Source organism: Topomyia yanbarensis, chromosome 2 (genome assembly GCF_030247195.1).
Source record: "Topomyia yanbarensis strain Yona2022 chromosome 2, ASM3024719v1, whole genome shotgun sequence".
Lineage (NCBI taxonomy): Eukaryota > Metazoa > Arthropoda > Insecta > Diptera > Culicidae > Topomyia > Topomyia yanbarensis.
In genome coordinates this window covers 416,371,318-416,384,903 of record NC_080671.1, presented here as the reverse complement: position 1 = coordinate 416,384,903, position 13,586 = coordinate 416,371,318, and the positions used below count along the sequence as shown (strand labels likewise).

Sequence of the window (13,586 nt, the reverse complement as noted above, 5' to 3'; positions counted from 1 at the left end):
CTAGACTAGCTCTACAGCTCCAGTAGGAGGACAGCTCTTGAAAAACAAAAAAATACAACACTAATCAGTGTGAATGAGTTAGCAAAACTCGAAAATATCTAAATTTTATTTGATAGAACCTATTCTTTGCTGTTGCTTCAATTTTCTGTGTAGCAAAGAAGCTGAATCTCTGGTATATTGACTTAACATTCTAATCTTTTATCTGCCAATTCCATTTCAATCGAATGCGAAAGCTTCGTTTAAGCAGGATTCGAAGAGATTTTCTTCGATTGGATAGTACACTCAGGTTTTTTTTTACGCGGGGGATACAGACCGCGTAAATGAAAACCGCGTAAATTTCAAAATCCACGTAAAAAAAAACCGCGTAAAAAATACCGCGCAAAAAAAAACCGCGTAAAAAAAAACTTGAGTGTATTTGACAGGTCTTGTGCTCGATTGGAATGACACTGAATGGTAAACAAAAAATGCAATGTCGAATCCTTCTTGAGAGATTTAGCGTCGTTAGAATGTAGAATAACATAACTTCACTGAAAGTTCTTCGCATTCTTTCGCCTGCAAAAAATGGCCCCACTACAATTTTGATGATAAAACTTCTCAGAAAATTGTTCAAAGCAGTGAGTCACACAACATCATAAACCGCAACAACGTATCGAATGGAACCTTTTTTGTCCTATAGTTCTAACGATCGCTGTAACTTGTCACCAACGGCAGTGGTTAGTTCTGTAGGTCGTAACCTTCCCCGAAGACGTGTGCGTGGTTCTGGTCTTTCCCATGCCACCTTGCTTCCTCGCTTCACATCATTTTTGTCACCGAGCAGCACCGACTACCTCTACCTTCGCTTGCATATCATTAGAATGCGCGTCTTATTTAATACGTATAGGAAGCCCGCGGCCCTGACACGCGATGGGCGGATGGATAGATGGATGGATGAATGGGTCGCTCGGTGTGGTAGTCAACAGCACAAAGCCAGCGAGATAACAAGTGGGTGTATTCCCCCAACGAGCACATGTGTATGCGCTGTTCATTCCGCGAGACTGGTTTCGAAGGGAATTTTTAACAAGCTCCTATTAAATAGTCGTAGGATGATTCCAACTCGGAGAGAAATTACGCAACAACTAATATGTTTTTTTCTTCTTCTCATTGCTTCTATTCACAGGAGAGGACTCCAGCTCTAAACTCGACTGAAACGTTTCGATTCACCTGCTGTGGTGTGGGAACGCAAAGAAAAATCTTAGTCATAGCGCGAAGGACGTCGGCGTCGACGTCGCAATAAAAACAAACGTACTATACACCTGGCAATCGTCAAACCATGTCGTCCCAAAGATTCTGCCTGCGGTGGAACAATCACCAGACCAATCTGCTGTCAGTGTTCGATCAGTTGCTGCACGCGGGAACATTCATCGATGTCACGCTGGTCGTTGAAGGACAGTTCCTGAAAGCCCACAAGGTGAGTTACTAGTTTACTACTACATATACCGGATTCCTGCCGCGAGGGTACATAGTCTTATCAACTGTGGTTCACAAAATCCCAAACCGAAACGCGGCGAGCCTGTATCACATGACTAGAGCACGGACTCCTCGCGGCACAGCATATTTTAGAAGCAGGAGAAAATCAATTCTTCTGATAAGAGAAAATAGCCACGCGAGAGATAAGACCGCAACAGATTGGAATTGGAACGCGAGTATACGAGAGAAAGATAGAGATAGGGGGAGAGAGAGAGAGAGAGTGAAAGAGGAGCAAAAGGACTTCTATAGTCACGAAACGCACTGCGTTATCAGTCGGCGTCGGGCCACTTGGGTGCCTTTTCGAAGTTATCTTCTGTCGCTGGCTTTGCTTGTGCAAGGCTTGAGTGTGATAAGCACAAACCGTTGCCGCGAGATAAGCGACCCAAACAGGACAACAACCGCGCGCGATAGGACGATTGTACGACGTTTCTGCTTTTGTTCTGAAGTGTCTAAATCGTACGAGGGGAAGTCATCGAAAACAAATCTTTCGGTTTGCTTAAAGGACGATTCAGACGATACATCAGCTTCCGTCAACGTCAACGGAACGTCACCGTTCCGTCAGGATAAGTTACATGCAGTTAAATGGAGGCATTCACACACAACATCAACGGCACGGAACGTTTTGACGTACGGCATGTGTGAACGGACGCAAGAGAAAAGTATTTAACTTATCCTGACGGAACGGTGACGTTCCGTTGACGTTGACGGACGCTGATGTATCGTCTGAATCGCGCTTAAATTGTATTTTCTAATGAAAACATACCAAAGTTCTTGTGATGACCACAGAGAACACATAGTTCCGTCAAAAAGTTTTTTTCCTTCTCATAAAAATTGTGATACATTACTACATCACATTTTCTATCATAACTCACTATCAATTGGGCAAAAGTTGTGTTTTTAGTAGTTTTTACTCAGCAATTTGAATTTAAATTCCAATACTCCTACACTTCCTTCTGCTCATGCAACAAACAAAAAAAAATCTAATAAAAACCACGTCCCGGTTAATATTTCGATGAATCATTTTTCCCTATACGTTAACTAAAACACTCATTTCCCATTTCCTTCCAGATGGTCCTGTCGGCCTGCAGTCCGTACTTCCAGGCGATTTTCGTCAACCACCCGGAGAAACATCCGATCGTCATTCTGAAGGATGTGCCGTACAACGACATGAAATGTCTGCTGGACTTTATGTACCGGGGTGAGGTTTCGGTCGATCAGGATCGCCTGGCGGCGTTTTTGCGTGTGGCGGAAAGTCTACGGATAAAGGGTCTCACGGAAGTGAACGATGACAAACCTCCTCCCCCGACGGCATCGTTGACCGGTGGTGGTTGCGGAACTACCACAACTACTGCCTCCACCACCACCCCCACCAACATCAACCAGAATCAACCCCATCAGACGAATCAGCTGCAGCAGCAGCTAGTAGCTGCGGCCTCACGCAACACACAGCTGGCAGCACTGCAACAGTCACAGCAGTTGCACCAGCAAAAGCAAAAATCCGGCCAAAGTATGCTGCTGACGAATCCGTTGCTTGGTTCGGCTCTGTCACAACAGAAGCGAAAACGCGGCCGGCCGCGAAAGTTATCCGGTAGTGACACCGGTGGTGACGGAGAGTACGATGGCTACGAAAGTGACAGCGTCGTGCGGGGTTCTCCGGACGTGGTCGAAGCCAAAGTGGAAGCCGATGCGCAGTCCAACTCGGGTGATGACAATGTCATAAGCCGATCGGAAGACCCAGCCCCAGATGACTCGATGGATGTAGAGTGCAGCCCACCGGCCGTGAATAACAACAACAACAATAGCATCAGCAAAAACGCCAGTAGCAATCCCGCCCCTTCCGGTCACACGACGGCAACTAGCGCGAAGAATGCCTCCAACACCAACGCCACTACCAACTCTACCAGCAATGTGAAGAGTTCGGCCAGTAGTCTCAAGAATGAAAACAGCATGTCAGGTATGTGCCCGAAAGTTTGTTCACTTGTTCTTTCCTGTTCCATTCCTTCTCATTCGCTCATTCTTTTCTATTTCTATTTCCAATTCACCGTTACTCGATTGTAATCTGCTAGAGACTATAGAAAAAAATTTCCCCACTCATTAAGTTAACACCATCATGATCATTCTGTGTTTTCACTCCTATTATAGTATTCATATTGTTGTAAGTTTCCCTTTACCTCATTAATTCCGGGCCCCCAGGAAAATTAATCTGTCCCACCTGATAGCTATCCTATACCTATTATACATGCAACAGTCAATAGACAATATAACCTTGTTTTCACTCACCGGCATCTCTTTATTCCGGAAAAGCTAAAAGGGATTGTTTCTCGGAACGAGCATTAAATGAATAAATACAAAAAAAAACCAAGCGGAATTGATCGGAAATCGAAATCGTCGCGCGATCTCGTTTTGTGTGCGTGTGCCGGGTAAAATCTATCGCTCCGATGCCAACTTGCCAACTTTTGCAGTAGGTTGTCTAGCTAGCGTACGTTGGTTCCCAAAAGTGTCCGAAGACAGCAACGGAAACAAACAGAAAAAGAAAACTCAACGGAGGTGAGTTTCCGGCTTCCCAAGCGCCGCAGCAGTCGAAAATTAAAGTTTTTTTTGATAGAATCGATGAACTGGTCGATCATGACGATCAGCACAGAGTTGAATTCGGAAGAAATATTTTTGAATGTTCGATCTTTGCTTTTTATTTTGTCTTGTTTTGGTTTGTGGTTTTGGATGCGGATTGGGTCGGTAATTCCCATCCGGGAAGGAAAGGGTTCAATGAATGGGCGGGTATTCCCCCTCCCGTGTAGGTGAGGGATCTCGTAGGTCATTAGAATAGGGAATCACTCAAGGTGCAGATTGCCTGCAGCCAACCAGATGGAAGGGAGGTTTGAGTTTAAGGTTGCACAGAGAATGCGCAAAATTCGCAAACGAAAAAAGCAGTTTTTTTTCCACACCGTATGTCAGATCTTCATAAAAATCAATCAGCGTATGTAGAATGTTGTTACAGTACTGCTGATTGATTTTTATGAAGATCTGACATACGGTGTGGAAAAAACTGCTTTTTTCGTTTGCGAATTTTGCGCATTCTCTGTGCAACCTTAAGGGAATACTGCAGGCTGATGATTGGAAGATGAAAAAAATGTTTCAATGATAGGAAGAAGTTTAACAAATTTCTTTATTGGCGATTCTACGTTGAAACCGCTCGCAGATAGCGCTGGAAGGAAAGTGTTGCTGATTCTATTCTGTTCTGTCATAGTGCATATATTTTCTGTAAACATTGGTAAAAAATGACTTTTAAACACCAAATTACCGATCAATTTGTTGATAATTGTTTATGAAAATGAAGGAAAACCATCATTTTATAAGATGATGAGTAAACATCTTGCGAAAAGAGTGTAAAACATAGTGGTTTCTATTATTATTCGCAGAGCTATATGCGCGCTGTTTCGAAATGTAATTTGTTGAGTACCGTAGCCGCCGCAACAGCATTTCCCGTTCGTCCTAAGTTAAGCTAAACCTTCATGAGATGGTGTAAATTCATGAAACTCTCCAGATCGGGCGAGGAAAGAATATATCCGGCTAATAGGAAAGTGTCAGCTTTGTATGATGCACAGCCGATCCTTCTCTCCGATAGTCTTCACTGAATCTTCTACGTAGTTCAAAATATGAAGGAGTTTGACATTGGTACTGATTGGGTCTCGGTTTCCTCGGTTTCGAGTTGGAACTTTATTTATGGAACGATTTTTTATAACCACAATAATACCCCGATTACATTTCGAAGAAATGTATGAGTGAAATAGTTGCAAATGGCTGTAATTTCAGAATAATTGCAAATAAAACTAAATTTCTTACTCGTTTCATTCATATTTTGGCAGTGGTAAGCTTTTTCCGAGAAGATAATGAAGATTTTGTTGTAAGCTACGACTCACTTACGGGTGAAAAAAAGCAAACTGTATCACTTTGCCAGTTCATGAGCTGAATCATAGGTGTCGCATGACTAATTTTGGTTTTGCCGCAAATCGCCAATAGCATCGCAATATTTTTTGAAATCAGATGGGGATGGCAGTTAAGATTCACAACTTTTTAATAGACTAAATCAGTCCTCAATTGCGAATTTAAGGTAACAAAACATACTGTCGGTTTCGTGCAATAATTTTTTTTTTTAAATTTCGATTTCGTGGTCCAAAACCATTAATTTCTGAAGCTGAATAATTCTAACATTTGAAGTTGTGCCTTTAATTCCTCACTCGTTTGTCATACAGGCACGTGTTTCCTAATAAATTCCTAAACAGGTATTGTGTGGTGAAAAATTCTATTATTTGCCATCGAAATCTTAAAAATTGAAGTTATGGACACGATATCGAACGTAACTACCCATTTGGCATTTTCAGGAAAGTGGTCATTTGCATTAACGGATATTTGGTATAATTTAGAACAGTGTTGAAATTTTGTTTGGAATGATTCTGCCGAAAATTGTGGTTCTCGGTATAGAATTTATCTCCTGTACTAACATTACGTGGAGTCGCATCGTGCTTGCGGTTCAGGTGCTGATCCGTACGGTGATTGTAGACCACTGGCTTTAGTTGATCATAATGAAGAAAACTGAGGACTGTCGTCATCTCACGACCAAGCATTTGTTGCAAACGATCTGCAATTCAGAACACTAATGGAGGAAGTCCTGTTCCCCTGGATGAAGCCTGTTACGCTTCGGAGATGTTTTCCCCCTTGACAATTTTGTCAAATGACATCTTCAACTTAATTCTAATCTTCTCGCGTGGACATTGGACTAGATATAATATATAAAAATCTTACCCCTTCATGCCCATTTTGCTTATAAACAACAACGCTTTTTAACAACTATAACATTTGGCTTTTGCAAAAATTGAGGTTGATAGCTGGGACTATTACCTTTTATTTGAGCACTAATAGTGATTAGTATCATCATGAATTCCTCATCCGTTTTAACCCTTTCTTGGTCAACTGTTTTCTACGGCATATAAAGTTCCCAAGAATATTTTTCCTTAGAACTGTTGAGGTCATAAAACATGAAAAAGCTGTGTTGATATGATATGTGCTTCTTTCGCAGTGCTACAAGCTGCTCAATTTTTACATTTCAATGCACAATACAATACAATATATTTTTTCTGGAATATTTACAACACTCCAGTTGCCTGGAAAAGATAGTCGAAGCCAGTCTAAATAGGCTTTAACAGTTTTCAATAATATTGCTAGACAGCGAAGTTATATCTCAACTTTATTTTTCAATTTTAACTGAAACTGTCCTTGGCAGCACTGCCTCAATGGAATCCAAGCAATTCAATTGCAATAATTTCAGTTCTACTGATAATATTAACAACTGTGCGTGCTCAAATGAAAGTTGACAGCTTTTTGTAAATAAATCTTGTTGAAACCAAAAATAATAACTATTTATGTTATTGTGCTCTACAGACATAAGCAGTATAGGGTTAATATGACTGTCAATGAGGCGAGAAGACATTGCATTGCACCGGGCAAATCCAAACTACCTTCCTCGATTTCTTGCAAAAAAGTTCTAAGGCGGTTGGTAGGGTGTTGGAATCCATTTCTTTTGTTAGAAGATCCACATAAGTGATTAACGATTCTTCCGAAGAGTGAGCCTACGTCCCAACACGAGCAACAATTGGAATATTTATTTGTTGTTTTACACATCAACAGACATATCAAAGCCCCAATGATGTTGGCCTTACTTAACACTAAACTTATTTTTAATAATCAAGTCGTACACAAAAACAAGTCATACAATTATTAACCTTCCGGAAGTCACGCTAGTGCACTGAGTACACGCTGCTGTGAAAATTTAGTGAAATCGTCTTAGCGCACCAGCGTCTGCTCGTTCGGTGGGCCATTTGCGCGACTTCCGGAGAGTTAAAATAGAATTAAAAGGTCAAATGTTGTTAATTAATCGACTTTTTAAGTCTGAAAAAACGTATTCGCAGAGTTTGTCGAGAAACGTTCACATCGAATGCTGAAGCGACCTGGTTAAAATTTGTTGTGGACCAGTGTTATTCATATAGATGGGGATCCTGATTCTAGGGTTGTCACAAATAAACACGTGTTTGGAGTTGTTCTGTGAAATGAATCTTTTTGTCTGGGCAAATTTGTTGAATGTTATCAGCAGTGCGTGTCTGATATGCTCAAAGTGGATAAAGGTGACTCCCAAAAACCGAAACTGCGAGGTCATCTTCAGCAAATGTTCCACATTTCGAATACTCGAACTTACGTGAAAGCACTGGAAGTCAATGGCCACCGTGTTACCTATCACCCCTTACTTTGTTGAAGGAAAACTAACATTACGTAAGATGGTGAGTAAACATCTTGCGAAAATGGTTTAAAACATTATAGTTTCTGCTATTATCCGCAGAGCTACATGTGCGCGGATCCCAAATGTACTTCGTGGAGCACCGCAGCCGCCGCAGCATTAGTTCCCGTTCCTACTAAGTCGAGCAATGCTTTTTTGAGATGGTGTCAATTTAAGAAATTCTTGGGAGTAAGGGAGACAAGCATAAGTCGGGCTCATTCAGAATTCCCAGTGCCAGTGGGAAGAAGACTAGTTGGTATTTTTGAACAGTAAAGCTCTGTAACTTTTGTGCGCTCGATGGAGCGCCTTTCTCCGTTATTAGAACCCCTTTTGCTTGCTTGTTATCTCTTCAAGACAGATATTCTGTTAGTTAAGATCTAAGTAAAATATGTGACTAAGAAAAATAGTTACAGGTTCAGATGAACCACTCTATGTTTGCACCAAGCAGTTCCTACTTTCCATGAGCAGCAAAGGGCTCATTCAAAAGTACTATGTGTTATCCTAAATCTGATCTACTGCGGCATCTTACCAGGGTGAGATTTTGCTACGTAGTCTTCGATGCGAACCACATTATGGTGTAACCTATGCAAATTATATGCTTTGTATCATACACAGCAGGTCCAACAGAATCTTCTACGTAATTCAAAAATATATCAGGGAGTTTAACATTGGTGTTGATTGGGTCTCGGCTTCCAGTTGAAAATTTATTTATGAAGTATTTTTATAACCACTGTAATGTGTAACCCAAATAGAATGGTTAAAACTCCGAATAATTGCAAATAAAACTAAATAAAATTAAGTTTTTTTTGGAAGCTACGACTCACTTGCGGATACAAAAAAAGCATCACTTTGGCAGTTTACGAGTTGAATCATAGGTGTCGCATGACCAAGTTGAATTTTGCGGCAAATCGTCAACTCGTTTTTAGTTCGCTGATACCAAACATGTTACGAAACGATTCAACACATTCAAAATAATGAAAAATTAAAATGTTGGCATCCGGCCATATGATCTTTGACTGAATAATCGTTTCGGCTTAAACACTATTTCGGTCAAATGATATTCGGTCAATCGGCCTGGAACCCCCTATGAAATCAGCCATCCAGTGTTTTGTATAAGGAAAACACAGTTGATTAAATTGCGATAAGAACCTTGGTATGTAGATAATTTAATTTTTTTATTCTGTTACTTGTTAATATCTTATTTTTTTGTTTCTCAGAGGGGAACAATTGAAAAATATTTTTGAAAATATTTTGGTTTCATGACATCAACATCATCGTCGTGATCGAACAATTGAACAATCTCTTCTTTCCTAAACATAACTTTAGCAGGGGTCAGTACATTTGTGTTCTTGGTACAGCTCGTGGTTGACACGCCTACACCATTTTCCATTTCCTAAATTGGTGCTGAACATTGAACGTCTTCTCTCAAACACACCGAGCACTCGATAGCCTGCTTCTTTCAACGCTCATGGCAGTACACAGAAACAGGGAGTATCAGCGCTTTGTATAGAGCAAGTTTTGTGCGCGTATGTAGGCTGCGGAGCTTTAGCTGTTTACGCAAACCATAGACAGTCCTATTTGCAGCAGTAAACACCCTTTTTACATCACAGCTAACATTATTATCATATGTCACTAGTGTTCCAAGATATATGAATGCGTTGACAACCTCGTACTGTACCACGTGGATTTCTGTCAACATCACTCGGACCACTTCGCTCTCTTCCAGGTCAGAATTTAAAGTCAGTTCGATTCTCATAGCCTCCCTTTCAAATGATACAAATGCCTCTAGCACTGCTCTGCGATTAATGATATAGATGTCGTCCGCGAAACCGAGAAATCTCGTGAAGATGGTTCCGTTCCTTTGCACGTCATATCGCGAAATTACTAAAATCTCAACAAATATATGATTACGGCTTAAAAGCCAACTGTCAAAATTCTCTTTGAAAGGAAATTTCGGACTTTTCTCTTTTTTTTACTACTAATATCTGTGATTGGCGAGTAACGATTTGTCCGGAATTTCTTTTCAAAGAGAATTTTGACAGTTGGCTTTTAAGCCGTAATCATATGTTTGTCGAGAAATAAACTATTACTACATGTGTCAATTTAGAAGTTTTTCTTAGTGGGAGATATACCTTTGAAGCCAGTATTTAAGCCGCACCCACAACAGACTTCTACCGGAATCCGGAATACGAATTTCGCGAAAGAACTATATGGAAAAGCAGAACAAATGCACAGACGCTCACAATCATCGAAGAAATGCATTAACTATGATGGCTGTTCAAAAAATATGCCAAAATCGTTTGGATTGTATAGTGGTTCGCATTATGATCCTGTATAAGACGTAATCAATGCTTCGCGATCTGGAATTGGTGTGTGTCTTCTACACGATAGAGAATAGCCGTCTCGTCCACCAAGTGGGCTACTGAAACAATTGATCCTACATGCGCACTCTACTACTACAACTACTCGAAATTTGAATTTGGACTACTTAATTTTAAAAACAAAAGCGGGCTGTAACAAATGGCTATCGGGTGAAGAAAAATTAACTCAACATGTCAATAACCTTTACACAGAAAAATGACGAATACTTTTTAATAGGTGAAAAAAAAAGTTTGCAGATTTTTTGGGTAGGGGTGGGTCCTGATGAACCGGAATTGTCCGAATAAAAAAAAAACAAATAAGTTTTAGCTAACACCTCGTGGACGTACAAATACATACGGACCTCAGCCAGTCTTATCATAGATTAAGATATTGTGTCTTATGTACTGAATACAGCTCTGTCCACAAAAGCATAAGTACCGTTGGAAAAATAACATAACTTACAAAACGACGATTTAAAGTACGAAACACCTTCATCTTGATTCAGTGTCGTTGTTATACTATATCAGTATTAATGTGAAGCCCCATTTAAACGTAATTAGTAATACCTTGCATACCTAATTTATTAGATTAGTTTAATATTTGATTTTTTATAGCACAAAAATTAGGCGTGAGACTTACATGTGTTTATTTGATTCGATATGCAGTTAAATTAAAGTACACTAGTTCTACCGCGATGAAATCGTCTCCTACGATGCTGCAAATGGCTTGTCATACATTTGTCTTCTCCGCGGACTTATTGTTGGGTAATTGTTCCGTTGTTTAGTTGCTATTTCCATCGGATATTAAAAATGTCAGTTCATAAAAAGCTAAATGAACTAACATAAGAAAAATTCCATATCGTCGCTGTTGTGCTATCTTATGACAAACGCCATTTTGGAGTAAACTGAGTTAGATATGCCACATTACTTGTTTGAAAAATCTCTACAAAGTGGCGTTTTCAGAATTTTGAAATTCTACTTGGTTACTTAGGTATAGCGAGAAACGTGATGAGAAATTGTGAGTTTTTTGCTTCAAATCACTGTATCTAGGGATTTGCTTAAGTTATATTGAAGTTTTAGATGTTTTTATGTGTGAAAATGTCTGAGGAACGCAATGGCATAAAGGTTTTCAAAAGAAAATCACACGAGTTGTGAGAAAAACACAGTTTTAGTTTTGATCTGGAAATAAAGGATATTTGGCAACACTGTAACCAAAAATAACTATTTTTTCTAAAGTCTCTGACTCATTTCCTTCAAAATGCATTTCACCGATTGTTTATAGACCATGTGAACGCAAAGATATGCATAAAAGTTAAAAATTGATGATTTTTTTCTATGGAAAAATTTCCATGCACGGTTATGACACGTCATATAAATTTTGTCATCAATACACGCCTATGACACGTGTGAGTGCGACTTTTGTTTACATTCGTAGTAAAATCTCGCAATGTAGTCAACCGATCTTCGTAATATTTGAGAGATTAATGCAGAATAGATAGAAGCATCAATTGTCTTCTTTGGATTGTTATACCATTTACAAGTTTAAAGATATTCAATCTCAAACTTTAAAAATCGTTTTTCTCGAAATGTGCAAAATGGCGCTTGTCATAAGATAGCACAACAGCGACGATATAAGGAACGCCGGGCTCATCAAGCGTCGTTGGTATTGACGTGTAACAATAAAACAAAAACAAAAAATTTTTCAAAAATATTTTCGGGAAAATTGAAAAAATGTTATGTTTTCAATACGTGTAAAAGAAATAAAACGTTTTGAAATTCCACCACACGGTGTTCCTAAAACCGTTATTAACAAAAAAATGACCATAAATTTGTCATACGGCTTTCGAAAGATACAGTATCCAAGCATCTTCTCAGTGAATTTCAAAATGATCCATCGAGAGATTCGTGAGAAATTGCAATTTGAAGTTTTATGACACGTTTCATAAATAGTGATAATACATATAGTTGAGGATAATTATGTTGTCTATTGTTTGAAGTAGGCAACTCTATTTTATATTCTTAATGAAAATTAACGATGAAACGTCTACTTGTTCAATAATGAAAAAATAATTAGAATCGGTCAACAAGCCATTGAGGTATGGCCTTTTGAAGTAAACATTCCGACGCTTATCCATTTTTTTTAATTTACACATTATATTAAACGTTTGGTAGACAACCCTATTTTCATATTTTTTCAGTGCACCACATAAATAACACCTTTTGTACATTATATTTATGTAATTAAATGGTAAGGTTTTCCTTTAAAAACCGCGACACGTATAAACGATCTAAATAGTCAATGAACAAACATGGATTCACGCTTGAAGTCTGGTAGAAAACCTATCTATGACCGCATACCACATCCAAATCGTTATAAATTTCGATTCCGTCAATGAAATATTTTCAAACTTGCAGGAGATATACTTGATAACTATATCTTTCGAATGCCATGCACTAAATAAGTAGACAAATATTTTTTTGTTTATAGAGATAGGGCCAAACCCATGGATGTTTGCTGGTAGTCTTATAAAACGTGTCATAAAACTTCAAATTGCAATTTCTCTCGAATCTCTCGATGGATCATTTTGAAATTCACTGAGAAGATACTTGGATACTGTATCTTTCGAATGCCGTATGACAAGTTTATGGTCATTTTTTTGTTAATAACGGTTTTAGGAACACCATGACCAGCAAGTAGAAACTTGCCATTAGCCGGCGGCTACGATCGACCAGCAAACGCTATACGGGTCTTGCGTGCAAACTTCGATACAATTGTTATACAGGGTGTTTTAATATAATAGAATCTTTTCTATGTTCTATAGATCTTTAAGTCCTTTTTTTTTATTTCGATTATAGAGGTTTTAACTTTAAGGCCATTCGCCTCTTCGGGTTAGAACAATCTCTTAGGTTTTTAAGTTCTTGTAATCTAGCGATAGGGCTGTTTTGTCTTTATTTTTCACATGAGCCATACAATGTTTGTAATTTTTCTTATACCATTTCGGAACAAATATTGAAATATTAAAGATGATACAAATATGACGATTGGTACATTTTTAAGGAAATCGACGAAAAGCCAGATATGCTTTTATAGTAGTATATTGGCAGACTAAACTAAACAACTGTATAAGCCACTATCCAGTGAAGTAGCTTGGTGTGCGATGGTGGAGGTGTTAGATTTAGTATTTATTTATATGATTTTCACGAATGGTTGGAAATTAATTTTGACTTTCTGTTCTTATACATTAAGCGTGATATCATTTATTCAAAATTGTTAAATCATAGAGACAGAAACGACTTCAAAGCATAGAATACTCGTAGCGTTATTCACGGATTGGTCTACACATTCTACGGTATGATAAACATTTGATGACGTCGAAATTTGTGAACGATTGATC

General features: G+C 38.9%; 1 protein-coding gene across 3 annotated transcripts in view; it reads left to right on the top strand.

The window, feature by feature from the left end:
* The window catches only part of LOC131685171 (protein tramtrack, beta isoform), a 108,952-nt gene that overhangs the window by 64,270 nt on the left and 31,096 nt on the right, over positions 1-13,586 (top strand). For all 3 annotated transcript variants that reach the window (XM_058968695.1, XM_058968692.1, XM_058968693.1), the window contains exons 2-3: positions 1,157-1,447; positions 2,575-3,460. In XM_058968695.1, the coding sequence (XP_058824678.1) occupies positions 1,310-1,447; positions 2,575-3,460 (1,024 nt within the window). In that variant the 5' untranslated portion in view covers positions 1,157-1,309. The remainder of the gene's footprint in view (positions 1-1,156; positions 1,448-2,574; positions 3,461-13,586) is intronic.